Raw genomic sequence first — 17,905 nt, 5'->3', positions numbered from 1 at the left:
ATTCATTCACTTATCTAGGTAGATAAAGAATGGTGTGTTAAACTTTATCATACAATTCCTTTGCACCAGACGTTTGATGCCGCGCCGAAAGCCGAAGGATTTCTTCAGGGGGTTACAGCGTTTCCCTTGACGCTGTTGACGCTGGAAGCGAGGTGGGTCACCTGCACCTCAGGGAAGGTCTAGACCAAAAGTCAATTTTAGCACCAAAGTTTAGCGTTTAAGGTTGGCGGCGGAGCTAATGATAGCGGCGCTGTTGACGCTGAAGACGCTGAGCATCGCGTTGTCAAATAACTTTAGGTAAACAGTTTTCTCTAGAGCGAGGGTCTACAGTTAGGTTTATCCATGTATCATCATCTTGACAGGTATAAAGACTTTAGTTTGCATTAAAAGATCCAAGTCTTATCCGTAAATAACGAATAAACAAATATTAGTGTCTTATTAAGCTAAGCCAACATGGACGCCGACCCTACACCAAACCCTTCCAACGACAAGCAACACAAAGTCCGCATCTACGTCGTCCAGCGATGCCCCCGTCTCTTAGACCTCGAACACGGCGTCCAAACAGCGATTGAAGAGATTGCGGCAGCAGCAAAGGCTGGAGCAAACCTCATTACCTTCCCCGAAACATGGCTGACGGGATATCCTGCGTGGGTATTCGGCATGGCGAGGTGGAACGACCCTGAAGCGCGAAGTTGGTACAAAAGACTCGTTGAAGCTAGCCCAACTGCGTCAAGTCCCCATATCACACGAATCAGAGATGCCGCGAGGGAAAACAATATCGAAGTCGTCCTTGGATTCAATGAACGAGCTCGAGAGACTGGTGGGACTATTTACAATAGTGTCGCCATAATTGGGCGAGATGGTTCTCTTCGTGGTATTCATCGCAAGCTCACCCCGACGCACGCTGAGAGACTTGTCTGGGCAAATGGCGATGCGCAAGGTCTCAAAGCCTATGATACTAGCTTTGGAAGGATCGGTGCAGCGGTTTGCTGGGAACACTTCCATCCTCTCATCAGACACGCTCTGCATACAGAAGATGAACAGATCCATATCGCGCTGTGGCCTGACATGCCCTCGGCACATCAAATTGCTTCTCGACAATATGCCTTTGAAGGAAGATGCTTTGTTGTCGCCGCAGCTTCGTACCTCGACAAAGAATCTGTGCCGCCAGAGTTGTTGGAGGCATACGTCAAGGGAGCTGGCTCAGCAGATCTCTTCACGGGCGGCTCGGGTGTGATTGGGCCGGATGGGGAGTACATTTCTGGTCCTGTGTATGGTCCCGAGCCGTTGATTGTGGACATAAATATCGGGCTGACTATTGCTTATAAGCATGATCTTGATGTAGCAGGCCATTATGGCAGACCAGATATCTTTAAGCTGTCGATTAATAGGGAGGGCGATAGAAGATGAAGTAGTTAATAACTCAAAACAGAGCCAAGTTCCAACCACGATGTTTGGTGACATCCTGCCATGCAACTGCCCTCGGCCCATTGACTGACCAGATCTCATCTAGAACGTCAACACAAGCATCAGCATTCTTAAATCTTCTCCATTTGTTCATCGCTACGAGTCGGCTCCGTATGACGCTGGCTTGCCTCGCATTTTCAGCTACACTCCCCGCGACAAATAGAGGAAAGAGTAGAGAGATTTCCGCGAATGCGCCGTGGGGTATCCTGTCCGATAGAGTAGATATGGCCTCGATGTGCGTCGAGATTCCTCCAGGTACTACATCCGCCACGACTTGCCGAGGAAAGCGCTTTCGTAGAACAGACTCGAGGTAGATGAATGCCGCGCTGCGATATGTCTCGCTCAACAGAGTAAGAGGTTCATCGCTCGTGATACCAGGCTTGCACTTCCACTCTGCAAGACCATTGGCAATTACGTACGCCTTCTGTAGCATCTCCTCATCTGAATCGATTGTGCTGAGGACACTTATCTCGGATAGATAGAAGATAATTCGCGGGGCATAGGCGCAATATGGATCTGCCAACGCGTCATCGCTTGACATCCAGTAATCGCCTGTTAGTAATGGCTTCCGATCTAGAGATATACTCGTCAAACTATCGTGGTATGCAAAGAAGCGCAGTAACCATTTTGCTTCAAAACTCAAGTTTCTCGATGCGCGTATTGAGTCGAGACATGCTGCTGCACCAGCGACGTGACAAGTCCAGCCGACGCTTGTTCCGTCTGAGATGGTCTCGAGTGCGCACATGACCATTGCGATGGCGAGGCGCATCTCGCTCGTCAGACTATTGTCCTGAGCGAGGGAACTTCTGAAGGCGGATAAGACGCGGCCACGATGTTGGAGGGATATGTCGTTGAAGTCTGGGTTGCACATTGCGAGATGCGTTGATGACAATGCTGTAATGGCATCTAAGAGAACCGGACAGTCGAATGCCATTGGGAGTAATACCGAGATGAAGCAGTTGTTCTCTGTATTCGTTGACAACATTTGCGCCAGAGTCGTCGTGTAGTGTCGTAGCATCGCCCGACGGCCTGTGCTCAGATCCCTAGAGTGACCATCATCTGGGCGAACCACATCCACGGGCTCACTGATACCAGCATGCGCATCAGGGTACCTCATCACAGCAGCACAAGCTGGAGGCGACTTTCTAACCCGCCGGGGTGCTTGGTACTCGCAGATGAGATTGAGTCGAGTACAGTCTCCACAAACAGGCACCCTCGTATCACACTTCTTCCTGCGCTGCCGACACGTCAAGCATCCATGCTGCTGTCGCGTAAAGGGTTTCTTAGTGCGCTTTTTTGCCGGCGGTGCTGAGGGGGAGTCCAGACTGCCAGTGGATAACGGGGGGCTGGCCATGGCTGCCAAGGTTGCTGCATGTAACGCGTTTGGGGCGAGATGGGAAGGGGGAGAAGAGAAGATGAGTGGAACGTGAATCAGCTCCTGGCTTTGGATGCGCAATAACCGCTAACTCGGTACGGAGGCGTCAGGTTAGTTACTGCAGGGTTTACCCCGCACTTTTACGGTCAACTCAATCAGCCAGGTGCCGGTGGTCTGAGGAACAATTAGTCTTAGTGTTGACAGAATTAGCTCGCAGTCTCCATATGGAAATGGGCAGGTGACGGTCTAGCATTTCTGTCTATCCCTAGTCTAGCTTTGTTCTTAGTTATCGCACTCCAAACTTATATAGATAAGCTTTCAGGGAACTCTTATCGCTCTTGACGCCCTTGACGCCGAAGCTTCTCCACAATCCCAGCGTTCCGGTTACCTTATCTTGAGCTAGCAGGACGACAACGTCAAGCGCGGCACCATTCTTATCACAACTCCGAGTTCAGTAGCTGCATTAATTCGAGATGTGAGCGGTTAGGATGATGCATATATAGATGTTGCTCATTTCCACATTAATTGCACATCACCCTCTCAATATGCCATGAGCACCCTACATCGAGACCAGCACTGTCAACATTATCCCTTCAACCTCGGTCCCTGATATCTTCATCCTCTTCGTTCTTCCCTACTGACCTCAAGGTTGTTTTCCCAGCTATGAAGGGCGGTTCTGACCACACAATGGCTCCGTCCGAGCAGTCAGCCATTGCCTCAGTGGTCTCATGTGAACCCTCACCAGATGGCAAACTTCAAGCTGAGCATGCAGACTACCCGCAAACCCACCTCCGAAAGCGCTTCACACTTGTATCAACAATCGCATTCGGTTTCACCACCATGAACTCCTGGGTCGCTTTTGCCTCAGGTCTTGCCGTTCCTCTCTCCTGCGGCGCTGGGCCAACTCTCATCTACGGTCTTCTCGTCGGTGGCATTATCATGGCCATCCTCGCAGCAGGCTACGCAGAGCTAGCCTCGGCGTTTCCATCCGCAGGTGGCCAGTATCATATAGTATACATGACGTTCCCAGCTCCAACCCGTCGATTCGCTGCGTTCTTTACAGGATGGATGTCGATTCTATACACTATGGGAGCTACAGCGTCGTGCAGTTTCTTCGTGGCACAGTCGATCTTGAACTTGGTCACGTTATGGAATGAGAGCTATGTTGCCCATAGCTGGCATGTATATCTTGTCCACATCTGCCTATGTACCATCGCATTCTTGGCTGCTTCTCGATTTCCAGCTTCCATCGGAAGTATCGGCGTTTCAGTATTCTGGCTCTCAATCATCGGCTTCATTGCATCGCTAGCAACACTACTAGCTGTGCAAGAAGTCAAGCAGCCCAGTAAATTCGTCTTTACAGAATTCACAAACGTTTCTGGGTGGACCGATGGATGGGCTGCTATGATCGGTCTCGCGAGTTGCCTCTGGGCTTATTGCGGTATCGATGCTCCAAGTCATCTATCAGAAGAGGTCGACAACCCGAGCCGAAATATCCCCATCGCCATCGGCGCCACCATCATACTTGGTATCATCTCCGTGATTGCTTGGAACATTGGTCTGATGTATGTCATCAAAGACGTTCAGAAACTCATTGCCTCTGGCGCTCCAATCCTAGAAGTGTATAATCAGGCGCTAGGCTCCAAGACAGCAACAACAATCTGGGCAGTCTATTATATCCTTGTCTTCTATCATATCATTCTGAATCTTTTTGTCTTTTCATCTCGGATCTTGTGGTCATTCGCTCGAGACGGCGGTGTGCCTTATTCTTCCTACGTCTCTCGCCTCAGATGGTCCAACCCAGTCCGCGCCACAGCCATCATGCTCGTCCTCCAGATCATCATCGGTATCCTGTATATCGCATCAAAAACAGCCTATAGCAGCTTCATCAACCTGACTCTTTTCGCACTCAACATCACAGTTGTACTGCCACAAACTGTTTTGTTATTCACCGGCCGCGATTCACTGCCAAAGCGGGCTTTCTCGTTGGGCAGGTATGGACACGTTGTCAATGCGATGGCAACGGTGTTTATGCTTTTATTTAGTGTTGTCTTTGCATTCCCTGTCGCTCGTCCTGTTACTGGAAGTTCCATGAATTATCTTGTTGTTATATTCGCAGTCAGTCTGATCTTCATCATCTCATCTTGGCTATTGGGTCTTTCCAAACGGTTCACAGGGCCATCAGAGGGAACTGTACATATTTGAATAGTGATACAAACCCACAACAATTGAAGCGTTCCAGGTAGTCTTGCCCTATTACATATGAACCACTCACTACATCAAGTCCCATCAGTTACTTCCGAATCTCCCCCTTCTATCTGACCTGAACATGCAACACGTATGTTACAAGCTGACCTTGCGCAGACTCTTGATGGACACTGGCCCAATCAATCCATGCTTCTGCCAATCTGTAGAAGTATACAAGATAGGCGCAGCGAGACCAATGCCATTCGCCTTGACATAGTCAACTCTTGCCTTGACCGCATTGAACAAAGTAGACGCCACCTGCACTCTGATTTTGTTTGTTCCCTTTACCAGATAATCCGAGACATCGACTTGAGCATCGTAAATATCGATCGCTGGGAGCTGCTTGTCGTTGACCCATGCTCGAATGGTGTTGAGCACGGGGCCGAACTGGAGTACAGTGACGGAATCCTTGCTTGGGACGCGGGTGACATTGAAGGTAGCTGTGTATGTACCAACGCCTGATACATTCTGCGCTCCCGAGATCTCGGACCAGGGCTTGAGGGTTGTCTGAGTGCCAAGCTTCATAACATTCTTGACAGATGCGGACTTTGCCTCGTCAGGACCAGGAACCCAGGACTCAAGCGTCAAGTTCCAGTTGCCGATGTCAGTGTTAAGAGCATTCTTCTTTTCGCTACCACTGGCAGTAGGGATCTTTTTGGTCTGTCCGTTGGACAAGGTCAAGGAGGCTGCGTTATAATCTCCCAAGATGACGGAGATACCCTCTTTGCCATCAGAGCCGTAGGAGGTTTGGAAGACATTATCGGACTGTGAAACAATGCTCGTCTTAGACTTCCCACTGGTAAACGCAATGATTGCCGTCTGACCTTGTTCCAAAGATATCTGGAAGCTGATCTTGCCAGAGGAGTGCTTGAACGATGTCATAGCAGTCTGCTTTCCAGTCCATGCATCGAGCTTGTAAGGAACCCTGCCCTGATCCACCTCTGCCGTGATCTCAAAAGTCGCTGATGAGCCCTTGTTAACGAGGAGCAGATATTCCGCTCCTTTGTCTGATCTCCACACAGTGTACAAGTCCTTCGCAGCATCTGAGCCCATGGTCACTCGGGGCTTGACGGAAAGTTTCCCAAGCGCGTTGAGTAGGTGATCAGCGGATTTGACGAAAACAATGGTGGAGTACTTGGATCACTTGAGCTTCGAGATGTTCTTGCTCACAACATCTTGCCCTTTGCTTCCGATGGTAGTGCTGGGTAGACTTCCGATGACCACAATTGGAAGGCCTGCATCGGCCAACTCAACGAGCTTTTGCGATGCCTCGGCAGTGATGAATTTTTGCTGGTTGAGTATGAGCGCGCGATATCCTGCACCTGCAGAGTCCAAGATCTTGTCTGAAACCTTTAAATTCTTGGAGCCAAAGTTTGCTGGCGAGAGATACTCGTATGTGAAGCCTGAAACTCGATTAGCAAAAGTTAAATCACCGCATTGTATCGTAGCTGGTACTTACCACTAGCACGAAGATCCGTGCCATTATACTCATCTGATATGCCAAAAGGATCCTTGTACAGGTAAAAGGCCAAGTCTTTCTTAGCTACTCCTTGTTGCAGGACAAACTGGTTTCTGGCAGTATAATTCATCATCTCGCCCATATATTTCCACGCTGGCTGCTTTGGACTCCATAGCTCAGTGTAGATATACTGAAAAGGGGTGAATCCGGGCCATGTCGATCCGAGTTGTTCTCCAGTGTACGCCATTCCGTGGATCATCATGGCATTAACGCCACCTGCGAAGGCGTCGTTAAAGAGGTTGACGAGCGAGGGGATAGTCAGACTATATGCTCCTTGTGCTACTGCCCCGATCTCTGTGGAAATGATGTTGCGACGTCCGAGATGTGCGGGACCGACGAATTGTGACATCTCATCTGGTGTTTTGAAGGCCAGAGATTCGAGTTCGGGAGTGGAAACGATCGGCACGTCGGCGAGCTATCAACGCGTCAGAAACAGTTCAGAGCACTAGCATTACAGCGAGAAGAACGTAGACCTACAATGTCCAAGGGAATATTATAACCAACTTGGCACGAGTGAGAGAGGCCCAGCGATTCAGCCCAATCTTCAAAGGTCTGTAGATACTCCTGGTAACCCTCGTTCAAAGTTAGTCGGTAGTGCTGGAGGTACTTGCTTTGTCCGTCATCCGGAGTTCCATCTAAGTAAAAGGTAGTGTTGTAGGGAGCCTGAGCTACTGTAAAGGATGTTGACTTGTGGAATAACAGTGGAAGATACTTTATGACGTCGTAACCGCGATTAGATTTGAAGCGATCAGGGAAGTCAGGAGACCAGTAAAGCGAAGCTTGAATCTCCATACTGTCCTCCCAAGCTGCTCATATGTTAGCATGCCCAGAGTAAAAGCTTACGGTATTGAACTCACTGTGCTTGCCAACCTCCCTGAGCAGCTGGCGGATCTGGGTACTCAACAGGTTCTTCTCCCAGAACTGGGAAGCTAGCTTCGCCCCAGCTGCACTGAAATGGTCTGTGACCCAAGAGCCATTGGCAATGACATCGGTGGGCACGCCGTCGCAGGATCGCTGGTTGGTGTAGCGCTCGTAGTGCGCGAATAAAATGTACTCTTTGTAATCCTTCGGTGCCGTCCATGTGAGTTTGCCGTTCTTGACGTTCTTGGTGAGATCGATGAGTGACTTCTCATGAAGGGAGATGAAGGTGTTACTCTCGTCCGAGGCATTCTCTTGGAAAGTTGTTAGTACGACGATGAGCTGAGTGTGTTGGGCGGGTGACTTACTAGATGCAACAGCAGCGGCAGAGACCCCAATAAGACGGCTCCCACCAAACTTCTCCTGCGGATGTATATATCCCAAATTCTCATTCCATTTGATATCAGCAGCTGGCAAAGCACCGTCGAACTTTTCTCCTCCCTTAACAGATACCTTGCCATAGACAAGCTGTACAGCAAGACCAGGAGTAAGCGGCTTGGAGGGAACACCCTGATCCTGGCTAGCACCCAGTGCCACATCCATCGACAGCCCATTCGCCTTGGTAGCTTCAAGCGCAATCTGGAGAACGTCTCTGAATGCAGGCTTGCCAAAGGCGTATGTTTCCATCTTGGAGTCATTCACACCGCCGAAGCCATAATTGTAAAATGGGAGGAATTCTAGACCGCCGGCACCGAGCTTTTGGAGGTCTTGGATGTCGGCTCTGAGGACATCGTGGTCGACATCAGCATCTGGAAGCCTGTGGATATTAGTAAATCGATGATGTTTCTTAGGGTTGAATTGGTTACTTACCAATATCTGAACTTGGGGCGATACTCGGCTGCAGGAGCAGTGAAGCCTGGGACCGCATCGGACGAGGAGAGTATACCTTGCCCGACGACTACACCAATGGCGGCCGTAGAGGCAAGTAATTGGTGCCCGTAGAGACGCATCTAATCAGGGTGATCAGTAGCAGAGTTGGGTGAGAATGAACGTGATTGTATCTGCTAGTGAGGATATTGGCTGCCGTGGATAGCTGCAGGGCTCTCTCTTATGTGCACTTCTAACCTCGCACCTCGGGCAAGTTGTCAGCGAGATTGACACCCTCAAGGCGTTGTCTTAATTAGCCATCGCTGTTTATTACGGCGAAGTGAACCCCCTCCGTGGACGATTCTCCGGCACTCACCAAGCGTTTCTGGGTAAGCTTGGTCGTATTGGGATTAGCACTGCCGATGCAGGGGATTACCCCGTGGGGAAATAAGTTCACATGAATGATAGGCGTCGTGGTGGGTTAGGCTCGTTCCTGAACTCGGATACACTGTACTTAACGACTGATTGAGTATCTCGTTTGCCTTCTTGATGTGACTCTGTTTTGTTCACTGACGTCTACTCTTAAATATTTCTAGCATCACATGACGCATCGCATTTGATAGACAAACTGATTGAGGTACTAATTATATTATATTATATCTAGTTTACCAAGAAGCAGGGGTTGGGTGTACGTATGACCTCGTTTACCATATTGCTTACCTCGTTTATATCTCGTTCCACTCACCCGGTCTTTCTCCGTCTCGGCGTTTGTTACCCCGTCTATTCGCTCACTGTATACGGTAAATACATGACAAAGACAATTCTTTTCTATCAAGTCGCACGCTGATACCTAAAACGACATCTCACCAAGAAATCCTGAAACTTCCCTTATAGACACCACAAACCAGGAAATTGCAATTCTCCTTAGTTTCTAAATCGACTTTCTTCTTTTCCTTTACATACCTTAAGTCTGACTTAGAGTTTTTATTATCTCCGAAACGGCCTTTTCTGGCTATTTTAACATTGACACGCTGGCTCGCTCATGCTGCAGGCTGGGCTCGCGGATTTAGAAGCTCATTACACCTCTTCCGAGCCGCCAACTCCTTCTCGCCAGGCCGGGCCCCCCCTTCGTTCAGAGACAACCTCTCCATCTGTATTCCAAGTGCCATATCAGCGGCTGTCGGTCCCTGGCCATCTGCACTCGGCATGTCTCTGCGGGCACCCTTGTCAAGAAGCAGTTTCACTGCGGCATCATTACCCGCAAGAACTGCCAGGTGCATCGCCGTTAGCCCCAAGCTTTCCTCAACAGCATCAAGCTGTTTCGGATCATTAAACTGTAATAGTAGCTCGTTCATAATCTCGCGGTTCGCACCCCAGTCGATGTCGGTCCAGTCCAGCTCAGCCGCCTCGGTTGCATCTGTACCGCGGAACTCGGCGTCGATGTGAGCGGCTGCGGCGCGGTGGAGCGCCGTCCACTGCCGGGTTGTCTCGACAATGAAATTCAAGCAGTCTGCACTGCCAAGGAGGTAGCGGAGACGTGAGATTGAATTTCGCGCGTTGGAGGCGATGATATGGCCCAAGATGGTTGTGGGGTTTGTGAAGCTCAGGTGGCCGCTGCTCAGGCTGGTCGAGTTGATATCAGCGCCATGCGATATAAAGCATTCAGCGAGTTGAAATTGATCGTTCTGCACGGCGACGAGTAGCGGGGATTCGGTTCTGCCTAATTCGTCCGGGAAGCCATTAAGAGGCGCGCCGTGGTCGAGAAGGGGTTGGACCAGTCGCGTATCGTTTTGTCCTGCGTACGCCAGGACATGGAGCGCGGTCCACGTTGAAGCTTGTCCACTAAAGGGATTTTTAGAAGCTCCCGTGGTGTGTGCTCCATGCTCAAGGAGAAGATTGACCATGGTGGGACGATTCCATCGAACTGCCTCTAGGAGCGGCGTTCGCAGGTCAACGCCGCAATCGCGGTTAATGTCAGCCGTTTTGAACGCACCAACGTCTTGGGATTGAAGCACTTCTTCATCGTAGTTTTCTCCAGCTTTCATGACGTCAGCTCCGTTCTTGAGGAGGTATTCAACCAATTCATCTCTGGCTAGTGAGATGGCCAAATAGAGAAGCGTTTGGTTGAAGCCGCCGTAGCCTTGGGGGGAGGCAACCCTGCTGGTCCTTGGCAATAGACACTGGAATGTTGATTCCATCGCCTGTTGGTATCTCGACCCATGGTATAGGATCATGTCGAATAGGCTGCTGCCGTAAACAGCCTGCTGAAGGAGGCTTGTCACCAAGAAGCCCCCGTGTTTGTCTGCCCCTTGTTCGAGGTTGAATTGCTCGATGGCATGGATCATCAACTCCAAGCATTCTGAACGAAGCTGAGATGCTGCAATTTCCAAAGCACTTCTTGCATGAGGCCACGATGTATTGCACATCCTCGGATCGGCGGTGTGGGACAACAAGAATTTGACAATTTTGGGACGGTCACAGTGAGTCGCTAGGTCACACATCAGCCCCTCTAATGCACCCGAAGTCTAGGTCATGTAGTTTGTGAAAGGCATGAGGATGGATATAGATAGAAAAAACTCACCCCATCCGATTGGATAACCTTCCGGAAGCCGATCAATATCTAGCGATGCCGGAAACGCGCCTTGGTACGCTATGAACGTGGTAGTCTTGCCATTTACATCCGCGCCGGCTTGGATCAGTGCTGGTCCAACGCTTTCGATCTCTTGATCATCAAAGGATATCAGCCAGTGAAGCGGAGACTCGCCATTCCGTGCCACCGACGCGGTTGCTCCATTCGAAGTGAGCCACAAGACCGTATCATGATGGCCTGCGCGGCAAGCACACAGAAGCGGCGTCTCGCCTTGGTCGTTGAGCTGATTAACTTCAAGTGAGGGAAAGTGATTCAGGAGAGCCCCAATGGCTTCTGTTTGACCGCAACTTGCGGCCACGTGAAGGATACGGTCACCTCTCTTGTTAGCCGTGTAGTCGGCGATGGAATTGAGCTGAGAAAAGTTCTCTAGCAAGATGGGAATGTTTTCAAAAGTTCTGATCCACATATTGTGAGCAAATCCGTGAAGCATTTCTGTCTTGAAAAAGAAATTCGCGCCTGTGCCTGCGAGGACGTCACGGATAGTTTTCCTCGTTTTCTGGTAGGTGTCCTTGGAGAGCATGGCGAGATCTTCGAGGGCAGTTCTTGAACCACGCAGGGCCATTAGTTCCAGGGTTTCGACTACGCCGTCTGTGTTATCGAACGTAAGCCCGATGGCACGCGCGATTCGGTATCCGTATGCTGACGCCAGTGGATGTTTCGCTCCCCAGGCATGAAAGAGCCATCTGGATGCTTGTGATGTATCCTTGTCTACACCGTACCCGTTGATGTAGAGAGCTGTAAGGAGGAATGCCTCCGGTGGGTTTATCATACCTTTCTCAGCCTCACCCTCGCCTCTTTGGATGTATGTTGTTGTGAGGTACTTCTGAACAGAAGGGTCCATCCCCGTCCAGTGGCGCCACGTGAAAAGATGTTGCTATGCGAGATGAGTTTCCAAGTTTCCAATGTATTCGACGAGCAAGCCCATTGTGACCTACATTCAGGTTCGATTTCAACACTTGATTCGGCTCCGCACTTTTTCGGTTAGTTTCTTATCATGTATCGCCAGTTGGTAATATGAGTACCTATCCTGAGTAAACGAACCAATGTGGCCCAGGGCGACCATGATTTGTTGGAGGTCTCTTTGGTGTGGTTCATTCGATAATCCTATTGTTACAGCTCTTTTCATCGCATCGTACAAGCCCGAACGTTGAACTATTACGATCAGCTGTTCCTTCAGTGGCTCCAACGCTTGGAAAAACATGGGTGGAATGGAACATAGAATCTTTTCAATGTCGTCAATGTCAACCGCTGGTCGGTTGGCCTGTGCGTTGTTCTGCTGCATCTGCTGCTGGAGAGACTGGAAGTGCTGGAGGAACTGGCCGCTGTCGCCATAAGTAGTGGCCCTAATGGCTTTCAAGTACCATGCAGAAATATCTGTCTGGGCAGCTAGTTCTTCAGTCTCCTTCAATTTCTCCGCTTCCGCGTAGAATTCTTCGCCCTGCTTGGATGGGTCCACGAGGAGTTTGAAAATGTTTTGACCATGTGCGAATGTACACCAGATGAAAAGGGACAATGAGTATATGTCGGTATACTTTGCGTCTGATGCCTTGACTGCTTTCTTCGCCTCGGGGGCTTTCCACGGCCGGGTTCCTCCTAGTAAGAGGCTGCTCCTTTCAGTGCTTATTACCTGGGAGTAGCCGAAGTCATTCACTTTTGCTCTGTACTTGTGTTCCGCGTCTGCGAATATTAAGACATTCTGCGCCTTGACGTCAACATGAACGATACCGCATGAATGAAGCATATGAAGACCTTTGCAGACATCAAGGCAGAGCTTACGCCGAGTCTCTACGCCGAGATACTCCCTCTGTTGCAGCTGCCAGAGGCTCCCATATTCCGCAAACTCCACCATGAGAACCGGTAGTTTCTGCAAAGAATTAAACGGGTTTGCGCCCCACGCCAATCCAAGAAAGTCGACTAGATTGGGGTGTTGCAAAATCGGGCGGTGCGTCGAGAGATAGAGCTCCATGATTGCCGCGTCTATGGCGTGCCGGGACGTTTGAGTGGCTTCACCTTTATCCGAAAACTCGATGACAGCCACTTTGTAGGCTACTACCTCCGGCAGCTTGCGTTTATCTCTAATCTCGATCAAGAGGCCATCCATGTTTGTAACCGACGTTAGGGGCTTCTGGGGCGGGATGCGACGTCGATACACGGTGAAGCTTGCGCCCCGGCCGGCGTATGAAGCGCTATCCACGGCTTGCGCATTCGAAAATACTGGAGGGACCGATAATGTCACGGCATTGTCGGCCAAGAACGCTCGGTAGGCAAAGTCCAGGGCGTTCGGGATGAAGCGCGCATCGTCTAGGGTTGAAGGATCATATGGTTTGAAGGTCGTAGGATCGGAGGTTTCGTCCCTAAAAGATGTCAGATTTCTTCCTGATGAGGAATCCATTTCGTTTGAGAGAATTAGTGATTAGGTGATAGAGCTCCAAGCTGCTCAGCTCCAAGCGTGAAGGAGGAATGTTGGTCCGGGTTCTGACCAGGCGGGGAACCTTAAAGGAATGGTTCCGTTGCCTTAGCTTCTTTCAAGGGTCCTATGTTGCTGGTAAACACATAGCCATTTATTATGTAATTACCCATTTGCGGCTGAGATACTACGGCCTGCCTCAGCCTGTTTTGCCGTTAACGATATTGTTAGGACGACTGGAGGACTATCGCGAAAGACACCAAGTGGAGTGGTCCAAAAAGTGGAGGAGTGAGCTAAAAATAAGTCACTGCGTGGTCAGATGAGTTAACTTCATTTTAGCGAAGGGATATATGATCATTGACGGCTGAAAAGAGCCTAAAAGGTCGGAGGCGCCAGTTTAACAGTGTTTGGAGATCTTAATATCGGATAATTGCACTTGCATGAGCCTCAGGTAGGCTAGGATCCTGTTTGGCTGATTAGGCCTCGTCCAGCATCACACGCCTATCCGACACAAACCCCTTGGGCGATCAACCGAGACTCAGACTTTCCAACCAATATTTATAGGGGAAATATCTCTCTATTGAGCATCCATGATGGACCCCGGAACAGCTCTAGCTGTGGTGTCGCTCTCTTTCGACCTCTTTGCCAGCTGCGTTAGAGGCTTCACTTTGATATCTGATGCTCGAAATATCGGAAAGGATGCAGCCATCGAACGAACAAAACTCGTGCTTCAAGAGCATCGACTCATTGAATGGGCTAGGGCAATCGGCCTCAACCCTCCCAGAGACGATGCATCACTAGAGATACACAAGCATCCTGCCGCTCTCATTTTGTTCCAGCTAGAGCAGCTTCTCTCCTCAACGGACGCTTTGAAAAAGCGCTACAAGTTGGAACTCGTGTCTCCGCCTAATGACTCTGATAACTTGGTCCCCTCTGAATCGGCGATCTTTTCGGATAACCCGGCTTCATCGATCCTTTCAACTATTGTGTCACCCGAGATTCGCCAGGGCATCCTCAAGCGCGCATCTACACTCAACACAGCGAATCGGCTCCCACGGCGTCTTTATTGGGCCGCTGTTGACAAGAAAAAGTATGCTGAGCTGGTGCAGGATGTGACCGGTCTTGTCGATGGGCTTTGGTCTCTCTTGGACATTCCTCACCGAATCCAGACGTCTCGCGCAGTCAACCAGACGCTGCAACTCGCGATCCAAGCGAGTGAAGATATCAAGGGTCTTCAGTATCTCCAGAAATCTCTTCACGACTCATTTATAGATGCTGGTGTTAAGAACTCCCTCGCTGCCTCGGCAGGCCTGAAGGCACAGCATATTTTGCTCACATCACATAGTGGTGACGCCCAACAACAAGTCCACTCTGATGATGAGACCAACCGTGTACTGCCAGCAGAACTCCCATCGGTTCTGGACCCTTCCCAGCTATCTGGCATTCATATGATGACACCAACCATTGGATCTGCCTTGTACCAGGGAGACCCCGTGCTGATAGAAGAGAAGCGTGTGCAGCCAAGAATGAAAGGAAAGCTTAAACCACGTGTTGAAGCCCTCGTGCGTCTACTCTCACAGCCTCCCACGCCATCCTTCCAGACATTCCCTTGTCTGGGATACACTGAAGAGCAAGGGGGCTTCCGGCTGGTCTTCAGTTTCCCTCCTGGCACCGAGAAGCCTCCTTCCCTGCTCAGTGTATTATCAAAATCCAGTGGACCACTTCCAGATGTTGGCATGCGACTTCGTTTAGCTGCCCAGGTGTGCCAGACGCTCCTGAGCTTCCACACAGCCGGCTGGCTCCATAAAGACATGCGATCTGAAAACATTCTCCTCGTCTCTCCGACCTCTAACTCATCAATTGACCGCCTAGGTCGACCATATCTCTGCGGTTTCTCGTTCGCACGACAAGGTTCGCCGACCGAAATCAGCGAACAGCCATCTGAGGATCTCTCACGGGACATTTATCGGCACCCCAAGGCTCTCGGAGAGCCTTCGGACAGCTTCGAACGCTACATGGATGCATATTCTCTCGGCTGCGTCCTGATAGAGATTGCAGAATGGGCACCCCTCCGGAAAATTGTCAAGAAGCGCGTTGATATCAGCCATAGCAGTGGCGTAACATTGGCTGATGTTGCTTCACTCTCACAGTGGATGTATGATCGATATATAACTGAAGGATTCGCGGCATTTCGACTCGGGGTTGCGTTTATGAGGATGCTTGCTATGTGCATCCCAGCGGGAGATAAGAAGCCGGATTTGGCTGACTTTTATTCTGCACTTGAAAGCATGGCTGCTTATCAAGTTTAATTAGACTTCTGGTCTTAGCTATATTTAACCCGTATAAGCAGATTAAGAGTCTTATTCTTATATATTATATAATTCTTATTGATCTATACCTTTATAATATTTACATCTTGTTTTATTTATTAAAAACAGTAAACATAAGTCATAGACTAATAACTAAAATAATATCTTCTAGAGACATCCTTGAACTCTAAACCCTCTGAGAAAGAGCCACGACTACTGGAATCCCCATAGACAGCAATTTCACCCTTGTCAAAGATGAACCGCTATTATCGTTGTCATTGTCACCGTTTCTTCCCGTCGCGTCTGGAAACAATTGCGCTCTGTGGCTTGTCTTTGAACTCCATCCCCACATGTCTTTCACAGTAGCCGTACCTGTTCCCGTGACATGAGCCTCGGTACCTGTGTACCATTCCTCCAATGCCTCTGCCGAGTATCCATTCTCCATACAGTAAGAAGCATAGTAATGTCTCATAGTCTCAGCATCCTGCGACTCTTGTCCACTTGAGCAGCTAGCCTGTGCGCAGCTGTCGATGTGTTTGCTCACGGCTTTCGCGTTATCGCCGTCGGTCGCGCAGTAGCATTTTTCTTGATATGGCGCCCCGCAGTTTAAAGCGCTGCCGACGTCAACGTTTGGGTTGTTGGGGCGGAAGAGACATGGTCGGATGCATTGCTCAACGTCGCTTGGAACTTTGCGGAATATATCGACTGTTTGGGAGAGAGACCGAGTCGCGAGGACCAGCAGTGCGATTAATCTCATGGCCATGGGGGTCATTCTCAGAGTACTTAGTGGAAATGAACGACTGAGGCGTTGATGATTGTTGATCAAATGGTGAGTAGTCAATATTGAAATGAGTGGACTTGATGTCAGATTCTGTGTGGCGTAGTCGACTTTATGTGTAGATTCCAGGCGATGACTCTTCCCCTCATGCGCATTGGTAGGCATCAGTTGGCGGTTGCGCAACCAATGACAGGCTGTCTTTCCTGCCAAGACTGTAGATCTCTGTTTCACAGCCCTGGAGCTTCCTTTTCATCACGGCCATCACCAACACCAAACTATAAATATCCAATTCTTGCTGTCTCATATCTATAAGATTTATTTTGACCAAAAATGGTAAAAGGGACTCCTCATTTGCTGGGAGATGGGGTAGAGTTGACTGAATACATTTACTAGTGACGAGCAGTCTTGGTCGCTACCAAGTAGTGGTGATCAATTTTTCCCAAGCCCAGGTCATAATGTGTATATGTCTCTTGAGAAAATATTTTTCGCAATCCAACCAGACACTGAATTCCAGGTGATCCTCGTGGCTGAGCTTATCTGCGATCTGATCTACCATTCTCCGCGTACGGCTCACCCCGAAACGCCAAGATCGTATACGCGTATAGAGATTTGCCCATATCATAACATCAATCAACCTATATATATCAACATCAGATCCTAGAGATCTTGATCAAACATCTCAGTTCACTTTCAACCTTATCGCCTAACACAGACGTGTTCATTCTTACCTCCTTTATCTTCTTTCGATATTTTGCTTCCGCCTTCCGCCGCGCACTCTGCCATTCAATCTCCACCTCCAACAACATGGGCATCAGAGACTTTTTCGACAGCCGCTTCTTTGAGCATAGTTGGAAGAACAAAGTCTTCATCCTCCAGGTCGTCACTGTTACTATTGCTTTCATCCTCGGCATCGCCAAGGTTGCGACAAAACCATCGGGTATCCCCATGACAAGATCCGACATCATGGCCATAACGATGGTGGGCTACCTTAGGTCTCTGACCAACACAACATGAACCAAGCTCACAGTTTTGCAGAGTCTCAAGACATACGCTTTCCTTGCCTACGAATATGTCACACAAAAGGTAGACAAGTTCAAAAGATTCGGAAGTCTCAAAGCCAATGCGATTCTGAACACCATGGACATCGTCTTCTGGGCGGTCGTGATGGGCTTGGCGTTTAACATGGCCACTCAAGTATGCATCGGTGCGAACTGTGCAATTGGCATTTTGGTCGGCCTGGTGGCGCTGGTCGTTACGTAAGTTGCCTTGCCTCAGACTCGTCAAGGAACTGGCTGACACTTTACAGAATCGTCAATTTTTGGGCGGCTGTTATTGCTTGGAAGGATCACAAGTACTTCAAGCGCAATGGCGTCCGGCGTGGCCATGGTGAGAAGTAAGGCGCTCAGTCCGGATGACTGACTTATTGAT

The 17,905-nt window shown here is 49.6% G+C and overlaps 8 protein-coding genes; 4 read left to right on the top strand and 4 right to left on the bottom strand.

Moving 5' to 3' along the window:
- Nucleotides 1–453: 453 nt before the first annotated feature.
- FFUJ_00093 (related to aliphatic nitrilase) lies at nt 454–1,410 on the top strand (the record flags this gene model as incomplete). Its single annotated transcript, XM_023573680.1, has 1 exon — nt 454–1,410. One exon carries the CDS (start codon nt 454–456, stop codon nt 1,408–1,410), a length of 957 nt encoding a protein of 318 aa, XP_023425356.1.
- A 13-nt stretch (nt 1,411–1,423) lies between these two features.
- FFUJ_00094 (uncharacterized protein) lies at nt 1,424–2,821 on the bottom strand (the record flags this gene model as incomplete). Its single annotated transcript, XM_023573679.1, has 1 exon — nt 1,424–2,821. The coding sequence occupies one exon, from the start codon at nt 2,819–2,821 to the stop codon at nt 1,424–1,426; it is 1,398 nt and encodes a 465-aa protein (XP_023425355.1).
- Nucleotides 2,822–3,505: 684 nt separating this feature from the next.
- Nucleotides 3,506–5,047, top strand: FFUJ_00095 (related to HNM1-Choline permease; the record flags this gene model as incomplete). Its single annotated transcript, XM_023573678.1, has 1 exon — nt 3,506–5,047. One exon carries the CDS (start codon nt 3,506–3,508, stop codon nt 5,045–5,047), a length of 1,542 nt encoding a protein of 513 aa, XP_023425465.1.
- A 138-nt stretch (nt 5,048–5,185) lies between these two features.
- On the bottom strand, nt 5,186–8,476 carry FFUJ_00096 (uncharacterized protein; the record flags this gene model as incomplete). XM_023573677.1 has 6 exons in its annotated part: nt 5,186–6,223; nt 6,260–6,492; nt 6,549–7,023; nt 7,086–7,414; nt 7,466–8,283; nt 8,337–8,476. 6 exons carry the CDS (start codon nt 8,474–8,476, stop codon nt 5,186–5,188), a joined length of 3,033 nt encoding a protein of 1,010 aa, XP_023425354.1.
- Nucleotides 8,477–9,373: 897 nt separating this feature from the next.
- Nucleotides 9,374–13,375, bottom strand: FFUJ_00097 (related to death-associated protein kinase 1; the record flags this gene model as incomplete). XM_023573676.1 has 4 exons in its annotated part: nt 9,374–10,821; nt 10,915–11,857; nt 11,919–11,955; nt 12,006–13,375. The coding sequence occupies 4 exons, from the start codon at nt 13,373–13,375 to the stop codon at nt 9,374–9,376; spliced, it is 3,798 nt and encodes a 1,265-aa protein (XP_023425353.1).
- Nucleotides 13,376–13,983: 608 nt separating this feature from the next.
- Nucleotides 13,984–15,699, top strand: FFUJ_00098 (uncharacterized protein; the record flags this gene model as incomplete). Its single annotated transcript, XM_023573675.1, has 1 exon — nt 13,984–15,699. One exon carries the CDS (start codon nt 13,984–13,986, stop codon nt 15,697–15,699), a length of 1,716 nt encoding a protein of 571 aa, XP_023425352.1.
- A 187-nt stretch (nt 15,700–15,886) lies between these two features.
- FFUJ_00099 (uncharacterized protein) lies at nt 15,887–16,462 on the bottom strand (the record flags this gene model as incomplete). Its single annotated transcript, XM_023573671.1, has 1 exon — nt 15,887–16,462. The coding sequence occupies one exon, from the start codon at nt 16,460–16,462 to the stop codon at nt 15,887–15,889; it is 576 nt and encodes a 191-aa protein (XP_023425351.1).
- Nucleotides 16,463–17,281: 819 nt separating this feature from the next.
- On the top strand, nt 17,282–17,874 carry FFUJ_00100 (uncharacterized protein; the record flags this gene model as incomplete). XM_023573670.1 has 3 exons in its annotated part: nt 17,282–17,455; nt 17,513–17,733; nt 17,784–17,874. The coding sequence occupies 3 exons, from the start codon at nt 17,282–17,284 to the stop codon at nt 17,872–17,874; spliced, it is 486 nt and encodes a 161-aa protein (XP_023425350.1).
- Between the last annotated feature and the right edge of the window lie 31 nt (nt 17,875–17,905).

This window comes from Fusarium fujikuroi, chromosome FFUJ_chr01 (assembly GCF_900079805.1).
Source record: "Fusarium fujikuroi IMI 58289 draft genome, chromosome FFUJ_chr01".
Taxonomy (NCBI): Eukaryota; Fungi; Ascomycota; class Sordariomycetes; order Hypocreales; family Nectriaceae; genus Fusarium; species Fusarium fujikuroi.
Note: the sequence above shows the minus strand (reverse complement) of the source record. Positions and strands in the feature narration are given on the sequence as shown.